This window comes from Prionailurus bengalensis, chromosome E2, assembly GCF_016509475.1.
Source record: "Prionailurus bengalensis isolate Pbe53 chromosome E2, Fcat_Pben_1.1_paternal_pri, whole genome shotgun sequence".
Taxonomy (NCBI): domain Eukaryota; kingdom Metazoa; phylum Chordata; class Mammalia; order Carnivora; family Felidae; genus Prionailurus; species Prionailurus bengalensis.
This window is the reverse complement of record NC_057352.1, coordinates 6,719,311-6,739,142: the sequence shown is the minus strand read 5'-3', so window position 1 is coordinate 6,739,142 and position 19,832 is coordinate 6,719,311. Positions and strand designations below refer to the sequence as shown.

Sequence of the window (19,832 nt, the reverse complement as noted above, 5' to 3'; positions counted from 1 at the left end):
TCAGAGCCCTGGGCCACTGCTGCCCCCACCTCCACCCCACCCCCAGGAATTCTGTCTGTCATGGTTCGTAAAGACACAGTTGTGTACTTGGGCATCTGCCCTTAATGATGTCTTAAGTTTTTTATTAGCCTTTCTTCCTTTTAGTAGTGTATGCAATAATGACACTTCTTAAAACTGGGGAGTTTGGGATTTGAGCAGATGCAGTAATTTTTCTTCCAAGGAGAGGTATGTCTGAAGAAATTTGATAATTGTCATTAAATTTTGGTCTGTCAGCTTTCGTCTGTGTGTACGTGTATAATTTACGTGTACGTACACACAGAAAATTATATGCAAATGAGGTCATTTCATACATTTTGCATAGATTAGGGTCGTTTAACAGGAACATGAGGAGGTCTGGGGACCAGCCTAAAAGGAGTCCCTTGAATTCCACGGAACTTTCTGCAACCCCTGGCAGTTTTTCTGAGGAGAGAATGTATAGCTTTCAGCAGCGTCTCTGAGGACTTAGGAGCAGAAAACATGCACCCCATAGCTTCAACAAGGGGCCCAGGGCCCTCATCTGGCGTGGGCCTCCCCACTGGGGAGCAGGGCTGGAACCCTGAGGTTCTTTCCCTGCCATGTCAGGGTCATCCCATACTTCTTCTGGGGGAGAGTCACATGTCCTCTGGGGCTGCTGTTCTGGTGTTCACATGAGCTGGCAGGCACGTCCTCAGGGCCCTGGGCCACGGAGCACTCAGAACCCCCAAGCACCAGCAAAGGCCAGTCAGGTCCAAATGCTGGTGCTCCTTGGTGCCTGCAGGTGCCTTCTGCACAGTCACCTGTCACCTCCCCTAGCGACCCTAGGAGATGCACGATGGTGCTAGCCCCAGTTCACAGATGAGGAAACTGAGGCTCCAGGTCTGGTTAGGTGGATTGCCTGAGCTGAGAAGAGACAGAGTCAGGATTTGAACCTAGGCCCTTGTCTCTTAACCATTGCCACTCCTCTCTGCTACCCTCCAAGGGCTCTCGGTTGCTCCACAGGCTGATTGGAGCTGCACAAGAGGGAAGCTGGGGGAGCTTAGAGCCCAGAGGAGGCACCTAACCTGTTTCAGATGGGGTGGGGGAGCTATCCAGGAAGTCCTCCTGGAGGAGGTGGCAGTGAGTCTGGATTTTGACAATTAAAGAGCGATGGAAAATGGCTGTTGTGCAGTTTGTTCATTCCACAAACATGAGTACCAGCTATGGGTCCTGGGAACCCAGAGGTGTGTCCGAGCCCTTGTTCTCTGCAGAGGTGAAATGGAATTAATTTCACAGGGACCCGTGTAGTTATAGCACGAGGATTGATTCTGTGTCATCAACTCTTAACCCTTTTGGATTTATGGGTCCCTTTGAAAATCCGATGAAAACTCTAGACCCTCTCATAAAAGTACAGTGATTTTAGGAGATTCACACCTCTCCCCTCCCCTGCATGTTCTCTGGATTTGAGAGCTCCACCCTCTCTACTTTGTAGAGAGGCCCTGCGGTACAGCTCATCATGGGAAAACATTGTCTGAGTTTCCTAACCACATACCTTCCTGGGCCCCAGGATATTCTTATGGTCTGATATTCTTACGGCCTGTGCTGGGCTAGGCCTCCTGAGTGATCCTGTTGTGGGTGGTCCAGACCTCGCTATGACAACCACTGCCTTCGGCAACCCACTGGGCAGAGACCCTTGCATGACATACGAGCCGCCTGGCTTTGGTCCCCAGGCCTCTGTTCTAGTGATAGGTTTTTCTCTGAGTGGAACAGGTAAATACTGATTGAGGTAAATACTGAACCTGGCAAATACTGATTGAGGACCTCCCATGTGCCAGCCGGGGGGGAGCAAGAAAACCAGGATAAGAGGAACCCAGCCCCTGCAGCAGCCCAGTGATACCACCTTCAGCCACGCTCTGAGCTGGTCCAGAACCAGAAACCCTGCGATAGCCTGGCTTTATGACAGAGGCCACATACTGGTGCCCCCCAGGCTGGAACAGCATTACATTTTCCTTTTGAATCATTGCCAGTCTTCGTAAATGAGATTTTTAAATTTTTGTTTTTATTGTGGTAGAATATATGTGAAATTTACAAATTTAGCCGTTTTTAACTGTACAGTTTTGTGGCACGGAATATATTCACATTGTGATGCAGCCATCACCACCATCTGTCCTCTTCCAAAACCGAAATTGTCCCCATTAACCAGCATCTCCCCATGTCCCCTCTTCCCCTGCCCCTGGGACCCTCCTTTGTACTTTTTGTCTCTATGAATCTGGTGACTCTAGGGTCTGCATATAAAGGAATCCTACAACACATGGCCTTTTCTGACTGCCCTGTTTTGCTAGGCAGAGGTCTTCAAGATTCATCCGTGGGGTACCATGTGTTGAATGAGATGTTTGACGTATAAACACACCTGGCCCTTTCGGCTGCTTTTGGAGAACAATAGATATGCTTTTACCAGCTGTGTTTTCCTGCCAAGCTAGTTGATGAAGCCGCCCTCCCCAGCTCTGCCGCTTTCCCTCCTCCCACCCATCATCTTTGCTCCTTATTTCATTCTGTTGCCTTCCTGGGCCCTGGAGGCATTTCCGTTTATGATGTCTTCCTGAATTTGACATGTGTCCAAGTACACTGGACTTTAAACTGCAGGCCTCCACACCTTTATCTGCACAGACTAGAGTCACTTAAGTCTCCCTTCATCTGGTCAGTAATTGCCAAGTTCCCACCCTATCCGAGGAGCTCTGCTGGGCTCTGGGGACATAGGGATGAGCCAGTCAGACATCCCTAAAGGAGCTTGCCCCCTCCAGGCTTTACGGTCCCCGGGCCCAGGTTCCCCAGTGATGTGAGCTGCTGGGGGCAGTCGTCTAACAGAAACCACAGCCATGCTTTCTACTTTCTATCTGTGTAAGCTCAGGAGCCTGGTGGCCCGGTTTGGGTCCTGGCTTGTAGCTAGCACTAGCATGGGTCAGTGATTTAGCTTGTCGGTGCCTCAGTTTCCTCTTCTGTAAAATGAAGACAGTCACGGGACCTACTTCATAGGCTTCAGTGAGTTAGAGCCAGCATTGTCCCCTCCCCCCATCCTAAGTTGTGCGATGCAATGGCCCTGTTTAGGACACCCAGGAAATAGACGTTCAGTCAACATCTGTGACTATCCCTGCACTTTGAGAGCTAATGACAACTATGGCCACCTGCTCAGAAAGTGATGGGTATAAATGTGAGGTCCGTGGCTTTCACCGAAGCACCTTCAAGGGCCTTGGAGGAGATGGGCTAGCGGCATGAGGCGGGGCTTGAGGCTGGGGCGGTGGGGAGGGACCCTGCAGTGACCTTGTACTCTCTGCCACAGCCGCCCCTGGAGTCGCTGGCCACGGTGGAGGAGACAGTGGTGCGGGACAAAGCGGTGGAGTCTTTGCGGGCCATCTCACATGAACACTCGCCCTCTGACCTCGAGGCCCACTTCGTGCCGCTGGTGAAGCGGCTGGCGGGTGGTGACTGGTTCACCTCCCGCACCTCAGCGTGTGGCCTCTTCTCTGTCTGCTACCCCCGTGTGTCCAGCGCCGTCAAGGCAGAACTTCGACAGTGAGTCCCAGCCTCGCCCTTAGCGTGGACCCCTTCTGTCAGCTCAGCCCCCCTCCCCCACCCGCCCCTGAGAGCTGGTGTCCCCAGGCCTGATCCAGACACAGCCTCATGCTCACTTAGGAAATGAAGACATGAGAGCTCCTTCCTCCCATTGGGTGTGTAAGGATTTACAAGAATTACCATGTACAAAGTGCTTAGAATGGAATCTGACTCATAAAAGCACTCCACCCGTGCTGTGTGATGCTGTCTTCGCCTGCCCTAGGTCCAGAGCCCTCACACATACGCTGGCTCAGTTTGGCTGCCTCCTCCACCCTCCTCCCTTAGTCTTGATACCCCAGAGAATTTCTTGCATGTAAGATTCTCCTGGAACAGTTCACAAAAATGCTTCTAATTGGATTAAAATCTCCCATTACTATGTGTTCCTGTCCTTGAGCAAGCTCAGGCCCTGAGCTCTTACATGACAGCATACTGATTTACAGCTAGCCACACGTGCTTCGTGTGTGTGTGTGTGTGTGTGTGTGTGTACACACGTGTGTACGCTTCCCCCATGCATCTCTAATTGGAGCAGTTGCTCCTGAAAAGTAAAACCTTTGAGGGGCCCCTGACCAGCCTCTTAGCTCAACAGCTTTATATGGTCAATAATGATATAATCACCTTCCATGCACTGGAACTTAACCATGTGCAGACTGACTGCTCTGCTTTCACCCACATTATCATTTAAACTTCTTATCACCCTGTGTGGTAGGAAGTATCGCCGTCAGCTCCATTTTGTAGGCCTGGGAACACTCGGGAGAGGGGTCCTGACTTGCCCGGGGTCATGCAGGCAAAGCCAGCTGCTGTTTTCACTGTATACTGCTGTGAGATCTAGGGATTCCTCCTCCTGAGCCCCGTTTCCAACCCCCAGGTACTTCCGTAACCTGTGCTCAGATGACACCCCCATGGTGCGGCGGGCCGCAGCCTCCAAGCTGGGGGAGTTTGCCAAGGTGCTGGAGCTGGACAACGTCAAGAGTGAGATCATCCCCATGTTTTCCAACCTGGCCTCTGACGAGCAGGTGGGTGCTCCCCAGCCTCCTCCCCCTCCAAACCGTGTCTACAAGGAATCCCAGAGCTAACGGGCCTCTGCCTCCCTCTCCCTGTTCCAATCCTCTCCCCAGGACTCGGTGCGGCTGCTGGCAGTAGAGGCGTGTGTGAACATCGCCCAGCTCCTGCCCCAGGAGGATCTGGAGGCCCTGGTGATGCCCACCCTGCGCCAGGCCGCCGAGGACAAGTCCTGGCGTGTCCGGTACATGGTGGCCGACAAGTTCACAGAGGTGAGTGGGGACTGTTGACGTCTCACAGATGGGGAAACTGAGGCCCTCAGAGGGGAAGGAGTGGGGCCACATACAGGAGCTGGGGTTTTAGTTAAATCCAATGGAGTCATCAGGTATTTGAGCATGAAGATCTCTGATCATCTGGCTGGGTCTCCTTTCACATGGCCAACCCGGTTGAGTAATACTGGCAACTTGAAGTGCTGTGTTGGGAAGGATTCTGAAGCCAAGTTCAGGTTCTGCAGAGAGCCATAAGAGCAGAGAAACGGTAGTACCTGTCTACTCTTGACCTAATTGAACTTTGTCCTTTTAAAAAGGGAAGGCATAGCCTGTATTAGTTTTGGGGCTGCCATAACAAAGTACCACAGACAGGGTGGTACTTTATTCCCTCACTGTTCCTGGGTGCCGGAGGTTTGAAATCAAGGTGTCCTCTGGGGTGGTTAATCTGAGGCTTCTTTCCTCGGCTTGTAGATGGTCTTTTCCTGTGTCTTTGCATGGTCTCCCCGTTGTGCATGCCTGTGTCCTAACCTCCTCTTATAAGGATTCTGGTAATTTTGGATTAAGGCCACCATAATAACCTCTTTAAAAATCCTGTGTTCAAATGCAGTCAACTTTGTGAGATAGTGAGGGGTTAGGACAGTTCAGCCCATAGCACAGCTCAAAACTTGGGTCAGAATGACTCCACTGGGCAGACAGAACAGGGACAAAATCCAGTGTCTCTGACTCTGAGGACAGTGCTCTTTCCATGGAGACCCAAGTTTGCTTTTCCCACCATCATGTTTGTTGACCACCAGCTCTTTTCTGGGTGCTGGGGATCCAGTGAATTCGCATTCCTGGCCTCCATGGGGCAGGCAGTCTGAAGGGGAAGGTCTACTGAGGTAGAGGGAAACGGTGCCCAGGCCGACAGACACGCATGAGGCACTGAGAATAGGAGGTGGTGCTGCAGCTGGTTCTAGAAGATGGGTGGGTGGGAGCTGGGATAGGAACTGTGTCCCAGCAAAAGGACAGCATGCGCACAGGGCCCTGGGAGGCCAGAGCCAGTGCGAGGGGCAGCATTTGGGGCTCACTCTTGGGGGCCCCATGTGAGGGAAAGCCAGAGAGAGGCTCAGGGTCTGACCTTGGGTGCACTCCACCCCATGGCTCCCTGTTCCTGTAAGTGTGTTTGTGGAAGGACTGGGAGCCTCCGGATAATATTTCCCGGGACCATCCATGTTCCCTGTGAAAATGTTAGCACGTGGCCGCACCCTGGAGGCTCAGCACCATGGTTAAAGACAATTCTGTCCTTGTCTTCTGGACAGCATGAACTGGATCACACTGGGTTTTAGATAAAAGCTCAGCAAAGGCAGGGATCTTCACGCTGTTTGAGCCGCGCTTGGCCTGCAAGAGATCCTCAGTAAATACCTGTTACGTGGAGAAGAGGCAACATTTGTTCCAGGTAGCATTAGGCCCTTCAGAGTTTTTGTCTGTCCCTCTCGGTCATGAACTGTCCTGCTTCCTCCTAGGGCTTCAAGAGTCAGGGGATAGGCAGGGCCTAGCAGGCTTCTTCCCCCTTAATGTGTATACATTTATTTTCATTAGAAAAATAATTCATCTTCTGGTAATTTGAAAAATACAGATGAATATAAATTAAAAAGCAAGAGCCATCACATGACTGGAATGTTTTTTGGTGGGGGGAGAAAACCCCACCCCAAATAGCTTGAGTGGTAGAGATGTGTTACCATTCTTAATGCAGACAACAGCGCTATGCGATAGGTAGTCTCATGGCCCTCATTTTGCTTTTAAGGAAACGGGCTCAGAGAGGCTTGAAGACTTGGCCCGGCTCACCCTGTGGTGCTGGGATTAGATCTCAGCAGTGATTCTAAGGGCGCACTCTTACCCTCACTTCTGGTGCCTTGAACTTTGATTCTGGTCTCAATTGCCCAGAGTACCTGCCCAGCTGTCTCACAGCCCCTGCTTTCTGTCTGCAGCTCCAGAAAGCAGTGGGGCCTGAGATCACCAAGACAGACCTGGTCCCCGCCTTCCAGAACCTGATGAAAGACTGTGAGGCCGAGGTGAGGGCCGCAGCCTCCCACAAGGTCAAAGGTTGGTGCTGGCGACCAGAACACAGCAAATGGATGGGTGTCTGAGGGGTTTGAGGTAGAACCAGATGTCAGGTTTCACCTTCTTCTGCCTCCCTTCTTCCACAGAATTCTGTGAAAATCTCTCAGCCGACTGTCGGGAGAATGTGATCATGACACAGATACTACCCTGCATCAAGGTAATGGAGTTTGGTGGGAGGATTAGGGGAGATCTGAGTCTGCTAAAGGGATGGAGATGGGGCTTTATGGACATCCAGACGCAGATAGTCCCCAGCCTTCTGGGGCCAGGCAGACTTGGGTTGGAAGCAGTTGGGTTTCCTGAGTGCAGGCAGAATCTGAAGCTTGGGGCCGAGCTTGGAGGTGGGAGTGCTTCCTCTCAAAAGTCCCAAGAGCCTTGGGATTGGGTGGAGGCTACTGGGAACATGGAACTCTAAGCAGGTGGGACAGGTAAGAAATTGCCGTGTACCTGTGTGCCCTAAACCGTCCCTGCTCCATGCGGGAGATGGGCAAAAGCAGGCCATGGCTCAGGCCTCTTAGGAAGTGGGAGTCTGCTTGGCCATTTGCTGCTGCGGGGGTTGTCCTGATCCTGTGGCTCCCCTTTCCCTGTCCCCCCCAGGAGCTGGTGTCAGACGCCAACCAACACGTGAAGTCAGCCTTGGCCTCCGTCATCATGGGCCTCTCCCCCATCCTGGGCAAAGACAATACCATTGAGCACCTCTTGCCCCTCTTCCTGGCTCAGCTGAAGGATGAGGTAATGGTGCCGGGAAGGCTCTGAGCTCTGTATTGGCAGAGGCGACAGGTGGGTCAGCTGCTTTCCTAGATTGGTCTGGAATCTCCTAGAATCTCAACAGACACCCAGGTCCCGAATGAGTTGGATATTGGTGGGCACAACGGAGTGTGTGTTCACTCATTCACTTATATTAGGCAATGTTTTGCACTCCCTTGCTCTGTGCCAATTCTTTCTCTGGGGATCAGGGACACCAAAAGAGACTAAGACAGTTTCACTCCTGAGAGACCTTCAGAGACTGACAGTGGAGAGAGAGAGATGGGCAATCCCATGATCGCATAGGTGCTGTGATAAGTTCATGTCTGTTAGGATTTAGGCAAAGATGCCGTAATAAAGACCCCCAAATACAGTGGCTTATGTAAGATAATTTTCTTACAACAGTTCAGAGCTAGGTGGGTCCTATATGAGGGGTTACCTCTGCTGACCTCCACACTCTCTGGGTCTGAGGCAGCTGCTCCAATCTTCACCATCCCCAGCCAGGATGAAGGCAGAAGGTATTAGACAACAGGAAATGTGTGGTCCTTGTAAGAGGGCACCCACCAGTCTGTTCCACGCCCCACATGCCCCACTGGCCAGAGCCAGTCATTTGACCACACCTTGCCATTCATTTGGGCTGGAGTACAGAAGATGAGAGTGCCAGGCGGGGGCTAGACAGGTTGTGGGGTGACAGCCAGGGAAGGAGTTTGGACTTGAACTATGGGCATCACAGATGTGGGTGCCAGAAAGGAACCCTGAGGCTAGTGTCAAAGAAAGATTGCAGCAAGGAAGCCAGAAGAGGTGCAGGGAGACCAGACTCGTGGGAGAGGAGGTGTGGCTACAGAGATGGGGAAGGTCTATGTGGAGGGGGGTGGTTTGCAGGCTCCCTGGTTCCTGTCATGGTGGTGACCAGGCAGACGGTGAGACTCTTCAGTGCTTTGTGACTTCCTCTTTGCCAAAGGCCTCCGTCTCCCTCTCTCCCTGCCCTCCCCGCCCTTCCCCCAGCACACACAGTGCTAGGAAATCGCATCAGATTTCAGTCCCCTGCCACTCCCCCAAAATATCACATTATTAAATTCCGCTATGATGGGATAATCTCTCAGCCCCAGAATTACAAATCAAATTTGTACAAATTACAAATTCAACGAATCTTTTGTTGAAGACTGTGCACCTGCTAAAGAAAAGCTTAATAATCTTACTGTTGATCATTTATTTGTGTCACTTGTTACAGTTCAAACCAGAATTCATTTTTATAATGACTCAAATTTTATGACCTAAGTGAAGTGCTTCACACACACGTTTTCTTTTATAAGGGTGCTTTTTGTAGCTATAGCTTGTTACAAATATAGTTTGTATTTGCTTGTGATGCTTAAGTGGAGACAGCTTGGCTGGTGAGCGTTGGCTTCTGTGTCCTTTTAACACCTCACCAGGGTCTCGAGGAGCATTTTGCTTCCTGGCATCAAAGGGAGCTCCACATTCAGCTTGCGTGTGAAGGTGAGCCCACATGTGCTACAGCAGTGCCACAGCTAGGGCCGGTTTCTGCACCAGCTTCGCCTTCAGCAAGTGCTACATGATGGTCCTGTTCCCGCAGCCGTAGTGCGCCCCAGGGCAGCTTCTCTTGCAAAGAAGACAAGACCCATCATGGGTTTTTTTTGTCTTTTTCCTTTGTCTTTTTTTTTTTTTTTTTCAACGTTTATTTATTTTTGGGACAGAGAGAGACAGAGCATGAACGGGGGAGGGGCAGAGAGAGAGGGAGACACAGAATCGGAAACAGGCTCCAGGCTCTGAGCCATTAGCCCAGAGCCCGACGCGGGGCTCGAACTCACGGACCTCGAGATCGTGACCTGGCTGAAGTCGGACGCTTAGCTGACTGCGCCACCCAGGCGCCCCTCCTTTGTATTTTTTAAAAATATTTATTTAATTTTGAGAGGGAGAGATCGAGCATGAATGAGAATCCCAAGCAGACTCTGCACTAACAGACCGACATGGGGCTCAAACCCACGAACTGTGAGATCATGGCCTGAGCTGAGACTGAGTCAGACTCTTAAAACCAACTGAACCACCCAAGTGCCCTGACCCATCGTGGCTTTCTTGGTGTGCGATACTCATCTGGCTTGTATCTGGAATTTCAATTCTAGACCTGTAAACTTTACATTTCATACTTGATAAGATTTATAAACTTACCCAAATAAAAAGGGCCTTTTTCTGGGTATGCCTAAACAGAGGTTTTTAAATGGTTTAAGCCATCGTATTTGTATCTTCTCTTGTGTTCAGGACACTGGCTTGTGCAGCAGGGGCTCAGAGATGACCTCCCAGGAGCTGGGCAGGCACTAGCCCTGTACAGTCCAGGCCTGCTGAGTTAACCCTTCACTGCACACACTCACTTGGTTTATTGGTTCATTTCTACGCCTTGTTCTTTTGTTTGCTTGTGTTTTAACAAGGAAATAGTTTTTTGCCATCCCTGAGGGTAAGTGGTGTCTGTGGGAAAGCCTTCATCTGAGAAAGGCCTCTCTTGTCTCTGGTCTCTGGCTGACACGGAGTCTCAGAATTGTACCTGACCTTTTCAGATGCCCCAGCGAGGGTTGCTCTTGAGCTGTGGCCCAGAGTTCTTCTGGGCTTTCTGAGATGGCAGGTGCTCCACATCAGGGAATGACGTGGCAGCCGGGGGAAGGAAGCCTGTTGACAGAGGAGGCTTAGCTCGGCTCCTGTGCTGCTGCAGAGCCCAAATCCAGTTAGACGGTGTGCTTTGTTGGGGGCCCATTTCTTCCTTGTCTCCAGAGGTGAGACTCCCAAGTAGGCACACACCATATTTTTCCATCCTTAGAATTGTGTATGGCTAACCTTTGGAGAAAGGAAATCGGCCCACTCACTGTCGGGACATTTCCGTTCACATCCCTGGATAAGTGCTAACTCCCCTAATTTTTCATCGTGTTTGAAAACTGAGGCCAGACTCCTCACATGGGTCTCCGCTCAGTGCAGGAAGGCCATCACAGTGGTTTTATATGCATTTCAAATGTCTGTTATTCAAATGAGCCATCAATCCAGTTAGTTTTCAACTTATTCAAAGAAGAAATTTCCCTCTCTTTTGGGTATTACAGATGCCTTCATTCCAAGTGGGGTAATGCACAAGGCTCTCTCCTCTCCCTTCCCAGCCCTGACTCTGACCGCATCTTGGTCCGCTCAGTTGACTTGAATCATCCTCAGTACTTTCCCCTGGAGTAGATTGTGACTCATGTACGTCTACACTAACGCACTTTTCTAACCTGGGGTTAGGATGGCAGACAGGGCAGCTCCCGCTCCAGGAATCTTTCTTAGGGAAAGAAAGAAGAACAGGTATAGTCTCTCATGTAAGTTCAGGCTTTTAAACAACTGTCACAGGAAAAGGACACCAGCAGGGTGGACAGCACTGGAATAGTTCCTCCCTTCCTCAGCATCCTTGGCTCTAGAAAGAACTGAATTAATACCTTGTAGGGAGGGAAATGGTGTTGGTTCTGAGAGTTCTTTAGCCGTTGGACTGGCCAGCTGGAAACTGGCTGTCTTCTGTTCCTAAATGAGACCTTACAGTGTTTGATAAAGAAAAGATGTGCTCGTAGGCAGGGCCTCTGGGGATTCTACTCTGGAGGTACCGGCCAAACCATGCTGTCCTCACAGTAGTGGCCGTACCCGTCATCTACGCCCCCACCTCCATGCTCAGGGTCAGCGATAGGCTAGAACAGCCCTCTGCCCAGAAGAGCTGTCACACTTGTGGTTGCTGTTGATCAAAGTGAATGGACAAAGTCAGTGAGGGAGCAGGTGCACAGGAGACCTGGCACGAGCCCCCAGATGTCTTCTCCTGGCAGTCCTATGGACGGCGCTTAAATCTCCCACAAGTGATGTGTGACCGCGTGTTGCCAACCAAGGAAGCTCACTGCGCCTTGGTTTCCAGGGATTTTATAGAGGGTTTGGTCAGATAGCAAAGGAATGGAGCTGCCTGCATGGCTGACCTCAGTTACTCTGTATCCAGCCCCTCCAGAGGTCAAGCTGGTACCTCATGGCCCATGGCCCTCCCTGTAAGTCATGTTGTTAGAGTTGTCTGTCCGGCATGGCCCAAGCTTCCCAGGTGACCACAAAGACGCTCTCATCAGACAGGATATTCTCCCAGGAGCTGGTCAGGGGCCCAGCCCTTGTTTGGAACATGCCTAATTGGATCTGGATCGACCTGGATCTGCGGAGTTAAACCCATTATGGCACTGTGTACTTGTTTACTTGGTTCATTGATTCGTTTCTTACTTGGTTCAGGTTACAAAGAACTACTTGTGACGTTTGCCATCTGGGAACATACAATTTGGAACAAGGTTCTAGTAGGGCTTCTGTTTTTTGTTTTTGTTTTTTAAATTTGCAAATTTTTTTTCTTTTCAAATTTCTATGTAAATTCTAGTTAGTTAACATATAATGCAATATTAGTTTCAGGAATAGAATGCAGTGATTCGTCACTTGCATATGGCACCTGGTGCTCATCACAGGTGCCCATCCCCCCACCGACCTCTTTCCATCAACCCTCAGTTTGAGTCTCTCATGGTTTGTTTCCCTCTCTCTTTCTCCCCTCCCATATGTTCATCTTTGTTTTTGTTTTTTTAATTTTTTGTAACGTTTGTTTATTTTTGAGAGAGAGAGAGAGAGAGAGAGAGAGAGAGAGAGAGAGAGAGAGAGACAGCATGAGGGGGAGGGGCAGAGAGAGAAGGAGACACAATCTGTAGCCGGCTCCAGGCTCTGAGCTGTCAGCCCAGAGCCTGACATGGAGCTCGAACTCACAAACCGTGAGATAATGACCTGAGCCAAAGTTGGACATTTAACCAACTGAGTCATCCCGGCACCCCCATCTGTTTTGTTTTTTAAATTCCACATATAAGTGAAATGGTACGGTATTTGTCTTTCTCTTGACTAACTTCTTTCACTTAGCATAATACACTCTAGCTCCATCCACATTGTTGCAAATGGCCAGATTTCATTCTTTTTCATGGCCAAGTAATATTCCATCTATATTTATATGCCACATCTTCTTTATCCTTCCATCAGTTAATGGACATTTGAGCTCTTTCCATACTTTGGCTATTGTTGACAATGTTGCTGTGAACATCGGGGTGCATACACCCCTTCGAATCTGTATTTTTGTATACTTTGGATAAATACCTAGTAGTGCAATTGCTGGGTCATGGGGTAGTTCTATTTGTAACTTTTTGAGGAACCTCCATACTGTTCTCCACAGTGGCTGCACCAGCTTGCATTTCCACCAACATTGCGAGAGGGTTCCCCCCCCCCCCCCCCCCCCCCCCCCCCCCGGCATCCTCGCCAACATCTGTTTCTTATGTTGTTAATGTGAGCCATTCTGACAGGTGTGAGGTGGTATCTCATCGTGGTTTTGATTTGTATTTCCCTGATGATGAGTGGTGTTGAGCATCTTTTTGTGTGTCTATTGGCCACCTAGATATCTTCTTCAGAAAAGTGTCTCTTCATGTCTTCTGCCCATTTCTTCACTGGATTATTTGTTCTTTGGGTTTTGGGCATGATAAGTTCTTAATAGATTTTGGATCCTGACCCTTTATCTGATATATCATTTGCAAATATCTTCTCTCATTCTACAGGCTGCCTTTTAGTTTTGTTGACTGTTTGCTGTGCAGACTTTTGTCTCGATGAAGTCTAAGTAGTTCATTTTTGCTTCTGTTTTGATTAACAGTAACTGTTTATGTGCCTTTTCTTTTAAGTTGTTCTCCTCCTCTAGGGAAGTAGGTGGGGTACATGTGTTTGTGTCTGTGTATCTTATAATATATATGTGCATGTACTTATATAGTAAGTCAGCGCTCATAATATTGGTAGTCAACAGGCAGCTGAAAGTGCATTCCTTCAGCAGAAGTGTATTGAGTGCCTGCTAAGGGCCAGAGACTCTGCCGGGTCCTGGAGACATAAGGATGAATGAGACTTACTCCTTACAGAGCTCAAAGACTAGCGGGAAGAATAGAAGTCATAGAAGTGATACTAATGAGCTCCCGCACATCACGCCTCTTGTGGATCAGACACCAGCAGGCACTTTAATGGTCTCAACCACCCTCGAGGCAAGATGTATGTTTCCCTGTCACAGATTAGTATCCAGGGAGGCCCTGTCCTTTGCTGCCGGGCTCACAGCTGCCACACAGCAGAATGGGAATGTTATCATGTCTGTTCTTTCCAGAGCACCATATTTTTGCAGTAATTGCTGCCAGTTCTTCAGAAAAGCTAAGCATCTCTTATGCTCTGTGGTGAGATTCAAAAAGCTGCTCACGTAATGTGCTTGCTGAAGAGGAGCTGGACAGGGCAGTAGCAGGCCCTCGGGAGGTGGTGTGGCTTCTAGGGAGTTGATGCTGTGCAGCTCTGTGAGCTGTCTTCTGGGCCAGGTGCATCCTCTTAGACCCCCATCCTCCCCTCAGTGCCCGGAGGTGAGGCTGAACATTATCTCCAACCTGGACTGCGTGAACGAGGTCATTGGCATCCGACAGCTGTCCCAATCCCTGCTGCCCGCCATCGTGGAGCTGGCCGAAGACGCCAAGTGGCGGGTGCGGCTGGCCATCATCGAGTATATGCCCCTGCTAGCCGGACAGCTGGTGAGTGAGGCGGCCTGGAGTCAGGCCTTGTTGTGTTCAGCGTGTCCAGGGCTCTCACAGTGTCACCAAGGCCCCCCGAGGGCTGTCTGGGGAGTAGGAGGAAGGGGCATGGGAAATGGGGCTGTAAAGGTGAAGAGACTTCCGTTAGAACAGAGAAGGGAAGGGAGTCCCCCAGGGGAAGCTGAGGAGTATCTGATGTGTTTGGGTGGGTGTGTTTCCCTGTGTATCGCTGGAAACTCCCCAATCTCCTTTGATTCCTTCTCTTTTTTTCTCCTGCAGGGGGTAGAGTTTTTTGATGAGAAGCTCAACTCCTTGTGCATGGCATGGCTCGTGGATCATGGTGAGTCCCTCCGGCAGGTGGGGGAGGATGTTGATGCTCCAGGAAGGATGGACTCGGCATTGACTGGGGCTTGCAGGGGTGTGGAATCACTGCCCCAGGCCATCTGCCGCTTATGTGGACCAGCTCCCTTTTTAGAATCCTGGATAAGGGCAGGGTGGGAAGGGAAACAGAGCAGATCACCCAGGGGCGGCCTGGCCCGGTACAGTGTAGAGAGTGCCAGGGCGGCTGGGCAGGTGACTCGGGCTGGAATCCTGCCCCTGGCTGTGGAAACTCGAGCACACTCATCTGTGAAACGGGTGAGAACTGCTCATTGTTTTCACTGAGGTAAAAGTGTTTGTTTGTTTCACTGCCATTCCAAGTATTAGTTACTAAATAATTTGCTTAGGCATATCAGTTTACCCATCTGTAAAAAGGTCAGTAGTGGAAGCTGTGTCTTGGAGCTGTTGGGAAGATACTGCACGAAAAGAAACCGCACTTTAGCAAGTAGCACAGGCTTTGCTTCACCTGCAGCCTGGCACCCAGGGCTGCCCGGTCAGCAGTAGCGAGGGACTGCTCCCTGCCCGCTCAGCCCTTCACCTTCTGAATCCCCACCCTTTTGCAGTCTATGCCATCCGTGAGGCGGCCACCAGCAACCTGAAGAAGCTGGTGGAGAAGTTTGGGAAGGAGTGGGCCCATGCCACTATCATCCCCAAGGTCTTAGCCATGTCTGGGGACCCCAACTACCTGCACCGCATGACTACACTCTTCTGCATCAATGTGAGTGCCCCCACCTGCCCGCTGGCCTGTCCCCCAGGGAACTGAGAGTACCTGGGAGAGGAGGGATGGCCGGGGTCCTTAGGAAGACATCTGGCTCGGGAGTGGGGACGTGGTAGAGTTGGGGGCGGGGAGGAGGGCAGGGATGGGTCCCTGGGGAACTACAGGCCAGGGTAGGGACCTGCATGGGGAGAACCCAGGACTGGGGAGGTTTGGCCTGCTGAGCAGTGACTGCCAAACCTTTCGGAGCATCCCTCTTGTTGTCTATAAAGTATATGTGTATATTTACATATGATACATTGTTTATCTGTGCAAGCTCTAGAGTCAGACCTACTCATTAATTCTAGTTCTGCCATAGATTAGTCATAGGCCTTGGGACATTTCCCAACTGCTCAGTGTTTCAGTTTTCTTACCAATAAAGCACTCATCCTGTTAATCACAATACCTTACTCAGGAGGTTGTAAAGATTAATCTGGCCATACACGCACAGGGCTTAGAACAGTTGTGTTATGTGGAGCAAGAGCTCCTTTCTAGTCACTTAAATAAACCATCCACATAGCTAGAAATTAAAAGATAGAATTTAACAACATATAAATATAACTGAGTGTTCTGACGATTTCTTCCCACATCTCACTTTGGAAACCATCACACTAAGGAAAGCATCATGGGGTTAGGAATCCAGCCCATCCCCAGAAGATAAAGGGAAGTCTGAGGATGGGGAGATAGGACCAGGACAGTCTGAGCTGAGGGCTTCCAGGATAGGGAGACAGTGGTATTAAGGTGTTAGGAGGGCGTTAGTAGAGATGGCAGCCTCGGGAGAATAAACTGTTCCAGAGTGAGTGAACCTGGGCTCAGAGGCCCCCATGTTGCTCAGCGACACCCTCAGGCGTGATGATCACTGAGGTGGCCTGGTCAGAGGAAGGAGGAAATGGGAGTTAGCCATGAGCTTTGTATAATCACCTCTCTGTCACTCACCGCCCCCAGGTGCTGTCTGAGGTCTGTGGGCAGGACATTACCACCAAGCACATGCTGCCTACAGTTCTGCGTATGGCTGGGGATCCTGTCGCCAATGTCCGCTTCAATGTGGCCAAGTCCCTACAGAAGATAGGGCCTATCCTGGACAACAGGTGAGGTCTGGACCCTCCTTCACACACCGGCGGGGCTGATTCTAGGCATCTTAATCTTTGACCTTTGAAGTTGGAGCCTAGGGTTGGAGACCCAGCGTGGCTCTTGCTGTGTAAGCCTGGCCGGTCTCTTCATCTTCCCAAGGTCTTAGTTTCCTCAGATGTGGAATGAGAATTCCCATGGCCCACCTCATAGTGGGAGGGAGGCAGTAGGATGGCAGTTGTGTATATACTGGTAGCAACAGGGAAGAAAATGAAATTAGCAAGTTTTAATTATTTTTGAATGTGTGTGTATGTGTATTCTTATTGCATCAAACCCATCAGATATCAAGGAATAAATTTAATAGAAGATGTAGAACATTTTTAGTGAAAACTATAGAACATTGCTTTCAGAAATTAAAGATTCACTTAATATTCTTGGATGGAATTGTTCCCCAAATGTATGTATAGATTCATTATAATCTCAGTCAATCTTAGCAGGTTCTTTATTGAAAAATTGACAAGTTGATTCTGGAATTAACAGAAACGAAAAGATCTGGAGTAGGAAAAGTGGTCCCAAAAAAGAAAAAGTTGGAAGACTTCTAATACCAGATACCAAGACTTATGATACCATGGTAATTAAAAAGTGAGGTGTTGGCACAATAATGTAGCCCAATGACCCAGAATCAAGGGCACAGAAACAGACCTGTGTGTATATAACAGTAGGTGCTACTGCAGTTGAGGAGTGAAATGTAGGTATTTTCATAGACAGCCCAGTCAGTTGGATATGCATGGGGGGGGAGCGGGGGGCGGGTTCCCACTTCAGTGTGTGAGCGAATTAGAGATAATCGACCATAATCAGAAAAATAAAAAAGATTTTAGAAGAAAATTTGGGACAAGATCTTTAAGACTTAACAAAGATTTATTAAATTGCTCAGATTTGTTAAATAGCTCACCGGGGGATAAGGTTGGTGAGTTCTCCTTGATTGAAAAGAACTTCATTGAAAGAGAACATTATGAGGGGCCCCTGGGTGGCTCAGTTGGTTAAGCGTCCAACTGTTGACTTTGGCTCAGGTCATGATCTCAGGGTCGTGAGATCCAGTCCCAGGTCGGGCTCCGCGCTGGGTGTGGAACCTGCCTAAGAGTCTCTCCCTCTCCCTCTCCCCCACTTCCCATGCCCCCTCTCTCTCAAAAAAAGAAACACATTATGAGAGTAAAATGGCAAGCCACTGATTGGGAGGATTGGGGGTAATACCTATTTCTGACTAAGGATGGACTCATCCAGACTACCTTCCTACTAATCAATAAGACAAACCCCCAAGAAAGATATGGGCAAAACCGACTTGAAGACGCACTTCTGCAAGAAGATCTCCTTGTAGCCATTAATATGTGACAGGGTGCTCAACATCATCAGCCATCAGGAAATCGCAAATGAAAATACACCCCAGAATGGCTTAACCTGAAAAAAATTCGGGGTCATTCGGCGTTTGTAGAATGGCTGGAACTCTCATACACAGCAGGTGAGGCCGTGAGTGGCATATAGGTGCAGTCACTCTGAAAACTGGTAGAATCTAGTGGAGCTAAGTGTAAGTACACTGTGAGCCAGCACAGCACGTCCATTCCTGGAGAAACGAGTGCTTATTTGTAGCAAAAGGACGTTCGTGGTAGCTTTATTCATATTAGCCACGGAATGGAAACACTCCCAAGTGCCCACCGGCAGTGCAGTGGATAAAATCGTGGTTTGTTCATACTGTGCGAGACTGTATTGAGCAACGAAGACGCCTGCTCTACTTAACACAGGTGATTCTCACCAGCGTCATGTTGAGTGAGAAGCCGGACGGATCCAGGGAAACAGCCTGTGTGATTCCACTTCTGTCAAGTTCCAAAATAGGCAAAACAGATCTAGATGATAGAAGAGAGAATGGTAGCTGTGTGGGGCAAAGGAACGGTTCTGTTAACTGGAAGGGAACATGCCTTCATTTCCCCAAACACTTGACTTGCTGTGTGGGTGCATTTCCCAGGGGCCCTTACTGGAGAGTAGATACCTCCCCCTTGGCTCCTGTTGGGCCAGGTACTTCTCCTTCAGCACTTGATATGTCTCTGTTAATTATCTTCCTCTGTCCTAGTTTGTTAGACTTCCAGCCCGCAAAGTCATTTCATCTCTGGGCACACGTGCGTGTCTGTATCTGAACCCCTCCTTGCCCAGAAACCCTCTGCCTCCCTCACGCCCCCAGCCTAGGTTGCCTCACCCTTTCCCTCGCCTTTCCTTTCTCCTTCCAGCACACTGCAGAGTGAAGTCAAGCCCATCCTAGAGAAGCTGACCCAGGACCAGGATGTGGATGTCAAGTACTTCGCCCAGGAGGCTCTAACTGGTAAGGCGTGAACTCAGACACCCCGGCGGGAGGGTGGTGTACAAGGACGAGCCTAGGCCTGAGAACAGCAGCTCCTGGGAGGGAGAGATGCAGAGCAGTTGGGGGCAGAGGGCTAGCTGTGGTTCTGACTCCCTCCTGTTCCTGTTCCCCCAGTTCTGTCTCTCGCCTGATGCTGGAAGAGGAGCCAACGCCGGCCTCTGGTGTTCACCCTCCCCTGCCAAGTCCCTCCCTCAGGGAGACGGTGGGGGGCCTTTGGCTGTCACTCCCTGTGCATGGTCTGACCCCAGGCCCCTTCCCTCAGCACGGTTCTTCCTCTCCCCAGCCTGGGAATCCGACTTCTTGCTGTCCACCTCCCGAGGGCCTTGGGGAGCACAAGGTGGGACAGGGCAGTGACCCTGGGAGGAAGGGGCCACTTCCATCCACAGAGATGTGAGTGTCCAGGGTCACTGGCTCCGGCTGCTGTAATGGGGACCCCCTACCCCATCTTCTCCACCTCCTTTCTCCCTTCCTCCCTTCCTCTCCCCACCCCCTTCAGTGGTTTTTTTGTGTGTCGACTGTGCCGTTTTTATTTTGTTTTTTCCCTTTTCACAGAGAAATAAAGGTCTAGAAATAGCTGGTCCTCTGGTTTTAGTCACTAGCATGGAGGAGGGGTGCCACACCAAGGCCATGCTTTCTCCCACTCTCTTTGGGGAAGACCTAATTATTGGGCTTGGGATTTCTCTGGGGAACCACCAGGAGTGTAGCTGGCCTGCAGGGTAGAGAGGGTCCATGAGGTGTCTGTGGCCAGCAGAGGCCTGGCTGCAGCTTAGACTCACAGACATCAGCCAAGTATGTGGTGGTTCATAGCAGGTGCCTTGGAGCCAGACTGCCTGGGTCCGGATCCCAGTTCTTTTAGAAATGGCTGTGTGACCTTGATTGAGTAGGTTACCCAGTTTCCC

The 19,832-nt window shown here is 50.1% G+C and overlaps 1 protein-coding gene across 1 annotated transcript in view; it reads left to right on the top strand.

Annotated features, from left to right (window-relative positions):
- The window catches only part of PPP2R1A (protein phosphatase 2 scaffold subunit Aalpha), a 37,220-nt gene extending 17,707 nt beyond the window's left edge, over window positions 1-19,513 (top strand). The window contains exons 4-15 of the mRNA XM_043600220.1: window positions 3,332-3,564; window positions 4,469-4,616; window positions 4,719-4,874; window positions 6,839-6,953; window positions 7,058-7,128; window positions 7,566-7,700; window positions 14,153-14,326; window positions 14,606-14,666; window positions 15,268-15,422; window positions 16,404-16,546; window positions 18,803-18,894; window positions 19,048-19,513. Of these exons, the coding sequence (XP_043456155.1) occupies window positions 3,332-3,564; window positions 4,469-4,616; window positions 4,719-4,874; window positions 6,839-6,953; window positions 7,058-7,128; window positions 7,566-7,700; window positions 14,153-14,326; window positions 14,606-14,666; window positions 15,268-15,422; window positions 16,404-16,546; window positions 18,803-18,894; window positions 19,048-19,064 (1,500 nt within the window). The 3' untranslated portion in view covers window positions 19,065-19,513. The remainder of the gene's footprint in view (window positions 1-3,331; window positions 3,565-4,468; window positions 4,617-4,718; window positions 4,875-6,838; window positions 6,954-7,057; window positions 7,129-7,565; window positions 7,701-14,152; window positions 14,327-14,605; window positions 14,667-15,267; window positions 15,423-16,403; window positions 16,547-18,802; window positions 18,895-19,047) is intronic.
- Window positions 19,514-19,832: the final 319 nt, after the last annotated feature.